The 6,895-nt window shown below is 38.1% G+C and overlaps 1 protein-coding gene across 1 annotated transcript; it reads right to left on the bottom strand.

Moving 5' to 3' along the window:
* Window positions 1-195: 195 nt before the first annotated feature.
* LOC307236397 (uncharacterized protein) lies at window positions 196-3,858 on the bottom strand. The gene is made up of 2 exons (XM_080008809.1): window positions 3,761-3,858; window positions 196-2,856 (listed from the first exon to the last, which is right to left on the bottom strand). The coding sequence occupies exons 1-2, from the start codon at window positions 3,780-3,782 to the stop codon at window positions 848-850; spliced, it is 2,031 nt and encodes a 676-aa protein (XP_079864935.1). The 5' UTR covers window positions 3,783-3,858; the 3' UTR covers window positions 196-847.
* Between the last annotated feature and the right edge of the window lie 3,037 nt (window positions 3,859-6,895).

Here is a 6,895-nt window from a genome sequence, read left to right as displayed (position 1 = left end):
AATATTCACGTCATGTTTGGTCACGATTATGACGCTTGATTTACAAGCGTAGAATCGTCCAAGCATCTTGGCGAACATACAAAAATGAGCAGCAATCAAACAAATCCTCTTGGTAAATGTGATGCAGGAAATGAAAAAACAACCCTGGTACGGATGAAATCATAACAACATAAAAGGAAGACAACGATTCAAATCTTATAATTGTTTTTGTTTAATTAGGAATGCAATTCAACAGCATTCGAAAATTCGCGGAGACCATACAAATAGTTCTGGGTTTATCGCTATCAAATGGCCATTCAATAGTTTCAAAAGTGTCACACCCCTGCAACATTATGTGAATCTTCAAATTGAAGGGGAAAAATGATTTTTAATAAAACTCCCACACGATATTAAATGGTATGAAAACATCTCAAGAATATCCAAAAAAACGTGTTGAGATAAGGCCGATGCCATTTACTTATTTAATTTATTATTTTAAAACTGTGACACAAAGTGCTGGGCAGACATTGAGAAGTTGTTCAAAGTGCGGTGGGTTTCTGATGAATGCTCGGATAGCCACAACTAACAGGTTCGATTAAAGTCCTACCTTCTACAACCAAGTGTTGCTGAACATTTTCCTTTATTTGGGCTTTTACTAGTGTCGAAGAGCTTGTAGAAGACAGAAGTATCTGCAGAACTGCACTTCTTATTGTCTTTTTAGTCTTTCGCTATCACAGACCTCATATCATCCTACAAATCAACACTGCTATATTAACAAAACCAAAAAAAGTATTTTGTGTCACCTTCAGGTTATAACAAACCACTTCCAAATATATATTTCACCTCAATTGAGACTGGGTCTCCAAGCTTATTTGTTCCAGTAGATTTCGTAAGACCTCCTCTCGGAGTGGTGATCCTCAGTTGTCCCCATTCCCCTTCGAACCTTTTCTTTCACCACCTTCACCACCAAGCCCCCGGCGAGAGCGATGCCCGCCGCCGCCTTGCCTATTTCAGCCACTGCAGTCAGGATGCGGGCCGTCGCCCCTACGCTACTACACCAGGTGTCTGACACAGCTCCACCGGCGACTGACACCACGTTGGAGCCTGCGGCGCCGCACGCCGCCCCGCCAGACCCTGCAGCTGTTAGAGCATTTTCCGCCAACCCCGCCCCGACACACTGAGTCAGTCCACCACCAGCCACAGCTCCTCCTGCAGCGGCTACAGTCTGCTGACCTGCAATCCCCGTCGCTGCCGTTTCAGCTCCGGTAAGGGCAGCGGTGCCGACGGCTGCCCCCTCCAGAGCTACACCCAAGGCAGCGCCCACCCCCAAAGCACCCCCCATCCCTGCTGCCAACCCGACAGCAGAGGCTCCCATGAGGCTCACCTGGCCAAGGGCATCCAGAGCGCCTTCACCAGGACTGTCGGCCTCTGCTCCGGAAACAGCGCCCATGGAGCCCCCCAGAACCCCTCCAGTCGCCGCCCCCAGAGCCACGGCGGTTTTTCCCGTGGCTACAGCTACTATCGCCCCGATGGCTTTCCCCGCGCCTGTGCTCCCTGCTACAGATATCCCAGCCAGCTGACCTGCAGCAAGGCCCACCGTGTTCCCCATGGCCACTGCCCCGGCTGCAGCCGCTAAAGGTGCAGCTGCCCCAAATATGGCCCCTACGGCCATCCCTGTGGCACCTGCGGCCACCAGGATCTTGACTTTCTCCAGCACTTTGGAAGACAGGGTAGCCTCCCTTCGAAGCTGGTTGAGGTATGAACGGAGGGATTGTCGCCTGCTGACAGCCCTGTCACCAGCCCTCTTACGAAGCCTTAACAGGTCTCTAAATTTCTCCATTTCTCTTGCATGGCCTCCGTTTTCGACTATCTGCCTCTCCTCCGTTTCTCTCCTTCTCACATCCCTATTTCTCAGACTTTGTGATTGCCTGACTCCGCTCCCTCCTTCATTCACCATCCCACCCAACTCAAAGTCCTGCTTCCTCAATTTTGCTAGTTTAGCCCGATTCTCCATTGTGCCTCTGGTATGTTCTTCTTCATTGACCTCTGCTGGCCCAAACTCCCTCATCATCCTCTCCTGCTCCTCCCTGATAGCAGCCTCTGCCTCTAAGAACATGGCGTTGGTATAAAACCTTCCATTATTCCCACCCATCATCTCCTCCACCTTCCTTAACAGCTGTCTAACCTGCTTTACGTCACTGGGTTCTCTGTTGTTGAGAACGTGGCACCTGCCGCCGCACCTGTTAATCAAAGCCTTAAGGGCATCGGTGGCTGTTTCCTGTAGGTAGTCCTCGAGTGCCCTGCCCTCCAGCTCGTCGCCCCGGGTGAATAGGAGCACCGTATGGTGGCGGACCGCATCCTGACCGAAAACCTGGGCCATCTCGTCGACGGCCTTGCTCTCATCACCCGTGTAGCGTCCTAGCGGGACCACCAGGAGGAAGGCATGCGGGCCAGGGGCAGTGAGAGCCACACATTTGGCTATCTCAGCGTGGGTCTGCTCCTTGTCCAGGTGAGTGTCCCCAAAACCAGGCATGTCTATCACAATCACTCTTCTCACACTCCTCCTGCTCCTCCTGCTCCTGACAGCCCAGCTACCCTCCTCCTCCTCCTCCTCCTTCCCCTCTTCTTCTTCTTCTTCTTCTTCTTCTTCCACGGTGAGTTCGGCACTGGCCTGCTGGCAGGCCTGCGTGATGGAGCTCGCACTGAGCTGCGACGGGAAGTGTTTCCGGCCCAGGATGGTGTTTCCTGACGCACTCTTCCCGGCTCCCGTCTTTCCGATCAGGACCAGCCGCAGCTCTTCACCTCTCCTGCAGACAGTGCCGTCCTCCTCCATCCCATTTTCTTCCACGTCTGACTGCCCTGTCACCTCTGCATTCCCTATTGGATAGAATGTGCATTAAACACTGCCAAAACATAAACAGCAGTAGAGCTGTCACAATTACTGCATCATCGCCAATCACAATTATTTCGGGAGATTGCCATCTTCGTGAGATTGTACAATAATGTTTTCCCAGACTTATTATTAAAGAGTAATTATTTTTTAGTTTTTATCTGTTAAGTTGAGGAAAATGAACTGACAAATTGTTTTTTTGTTGAAATAATCAGTGTCAAAAGATAGCGCTTCTGCCACTGACTTATTAGACCATCTTTACACTATTACACAGTGACATAAAAGAAAAAGAGACATTGTTCATCGAGTATTTCTGACAATTAATCAAGTCATACAAAACTCTACAAGAATTCCATGATTGTGGCGGCTCTAAAGTAGCCCATAAAAATGTCTTAATCTACTGCGTTAACCTGAAACGTACACAACTGTACTTATTCTTAGCACTTTAAAGCGGCTGTTAAATCTCATTGGGCAGGCTGGATCTCTTAATCATCCCACATGCCATCCACTCAGGATTATCACACTGCATCTAATCATATTACATAATACGATCTGATCTTTAGGGCTCAGTAAAGAGCATTGGTTAACTCACTAACCAGCCTATTGTTGATCAACCATCAGGAATGTTCCATGCAGACACAAAACAAAGCCAATGAATGACACCTACATTTTCCCTCGATGTAGCTAAGGGAAGTCATGGCTAAAAACCGAACACTGATCAAACCTTCAAGTTTTCTGTTTTGACGGCCAGTCTGGAGTTTGGAGTACATGCCCTTCGGCTAGCATGTCAACATCATCCAAATTAGCATTAGCATGCTAAAGCTAACGTCAACTATGTCGATCAATCTGCGGCTTTTCGCCACTGAAACGTAACGAACGAACCAACCTTACCGGGTTCCACATTTTGAGACATATTCCAGTCTGAAGGCCTGCATGCGGGTGTCGACCACACTGGGGAGGGGGGGGGGGTCGTCTTGGCTGTCACGGGGCCACCGTTGTGTTTATTATGGCGGTAGTGCGCTGTGTTCTGCCCTTTTAAACACTTCCAACCCCGCTCAGCTGTGACGTGGGCCCCCTGGTGGCTGATCTGCTCCGTGTTACTACACCTTCACTCCGAACGTCCTGTCAATAATAATAATAATAATAATAATAATAATAATAATAATAATAATAATACAATAAATAATAATACATTTATAATACAAGTATTATAATACAACAGTAATAATAATAATAATAATAATAATAATAATAACAAAATACAATATATAATAAGAAATTAATAATAAAAGAACAATAATAATAATAATAAAGATAACAATGATAACAATAATACAAATATAATAATAAATTAACAATAAAATAATAATAATATATAATATTGTAATAATACAATAATAATAATAATAATAATAATAATACAATAAATAATAATAAATTAATAATACAAGTATTATAATATAACAGTAATAATAATAATAATAATAATAATAATAACAAAATACTATATATAATAAGAAATTAATAATTAAAGAACAATAATAATAATAATAAAGATAACAATGATAACAATAATACAAATATAATAATAAATTAACAATAAAATAATAATAATATATAATATTGTAATAATACAATAATAATAATAATAATAATAATAATACAATAAATAATAATAAATTAATAATACAAGTATTATAATATAACAGTAATAATAATAATAATAATAATAATAATAACAAAATACTATATATAATAAGAAATTAATAATTAAAGAACAATAATAATAATAATAAAGATAACAATGATAACAATAATACAAATATAATAATAAATTAACAATAAAATAATAATAATATATAATATTGTAATAATACAATAATAATAATAATCATAATAATAATAATACAATAAATAATAATAAATTAATAATACAAGTATTATAATATAACAGTAATAATAATAATAATAATAATAATAATAATAATAACAAAATACAATATATAATAAGAAATTAATAATAAAAGAACAATAATAATAATAATAAAGATAACAATGATAACAATAATACAAATATAATAATAAATTAACAATAAAATAATACTAATATATAATATTGTAATAATACAATAATAATAATAATAATAATAATACAATAAATAATAATAAATTAATAATACAAGTATTATAATATAACAGTAATAATAATAATAATAATAATAATAATAACAACAATACAATATATAATAAGAAATTAATAATAAAAGAACAATAATAATAATAATAAAGATAACAATGATAACAATAATACAAATATAATAATAAATTAACAATAAAATAATAATAATATATAATATTGTAATAATACAATAATAATAATAATAATAATAATAATAATAATACAATAAATAATAATAAATTAATAATACAAGTATTATAATATACCAGTAATAATAATAATAATAATAATAACAACAATACAATATATGATAAGAAATTAATAATAAAAGTACAATAATAATAATAATAATAATAATAATAATAATAATAATAAAGATAACAATGATAACAATAATACAAATATAATAATAAATTAACAATATAATAATAATAATAATAATAATAATAAGAAGAAGAAGAAGAAGAAGAAGAAGAAGAAGAATGGTTTTGATTCGGTTCTGATTCTAATAATAATTCATATTCTAATAAAATAATGACCATAATAATTAAAAAAAAAAGCAATAATAAATAAATAAACTAATAATGAAATAAATACATACACAAAAACAGGAATATAATAATAAAAACGATTTCAGATGTAACTTGTTAGCCTCAGTCACTTTATTTCATCAAATCATATAATAAAATGGTGGTTGTAGGCTTGTTCATTTACTTTGCAGTAATATAAATATCTCTGAATATATATAACATGTATAACCCTAAAACAAAATAACAATAATAGTCTCAGTTTCAAACTATCATTTCCAATAATATACGGTTCTTGCAAAACATAAATTAAAAACAGACTTTGTAATAACCAAAATAGCAATTCTAATGAATGAACAGGGGCTTGAAAGATGATCAAGTCTGACAGTTTATATTTCCACAGTGACAAAGCATTATTTAACTAATGGATAGGCACACCACCTCCATACAGATGAATCATCAACATAAAAATCATCCATGTTCCACTAGAAATCTTCCCGTCTCTATCGAACCTGGCTGTCAAATAAAGCGATGGAAATAGACCATAAAATAAGCTGGATAATGCCATGAATTCATGAATTCGTAACACTAATAAACGTAACGTAACGTAACGTAACGTAACGTAACGTAACGTAACGTAATGTTACGTAACGTAATATTAAAATGAGTGATAATCAAAGGTAAGGTCAAAGAGCTCAGGGCCAAGATGATCAATGTGTAGGTCACAGCTCGGTGCAAGCAGAATTTATTTGTCTATTGTAGTTCTGTGTCAAGCAAATGGAGAATCACCAGTCGAACAGGTTGAAAATCTCAGAGAAGAAATCTCCCATGATGGTGGTTTTGACAGGGGATGTGAGTTTGCCAGTGTGGCGTGTGGATGGGAGGGTTTGAGCAGCCACACCCGACGCTCCTTGGTTAGGCTAATGAGCGGCAGGTTTAAAAACCCCATCCACACACTCAGGATAGGAGCCCTGTCATGAAAATGTTCCATCTGCTCCTGGCTTATTCCACCTAGCCTCCTCTCTACAATAAACTGATGTCTACAACCCATCGTCGTCTGTGTCTCTGCGCCGGGGGCCCCTGAAAACGCCACTTGGGTGGCGTGTGGTAGTGAGAAACTGCCACAGCCAGTTCAAGAGGAAACCTCAACCTGGATGTTCTGGTGTTTCAATGGATCGGTAAAAGAAATGTGTGCATCAATGAGAGCAAGATTTCCAGCGCAGCTGTTCTCCACAGGGTGTATGCCTCCAGCTATGCTCAATGCCAGATTACCCGATGTTGCTTCTCTTACAGATCTGATTTTCTGTGAGTGACAGAATG

Source organism: Zeus faber (assembly GCF_960531495.2).
Source record: "Zeus faber genome assembly, chromosome: 11".
Taxonomy (NCBI): domain Eukaryota; kingdom Metazoa; phylum Chordata; class Actinopteri; order Zeiformes; family Zeidae; genus Zeus; species Zeus faber.
Note: the sequence above shows the minus strand (reverse complement) of the source record. Positions and strands in the feature narration are given on the sequence as shown.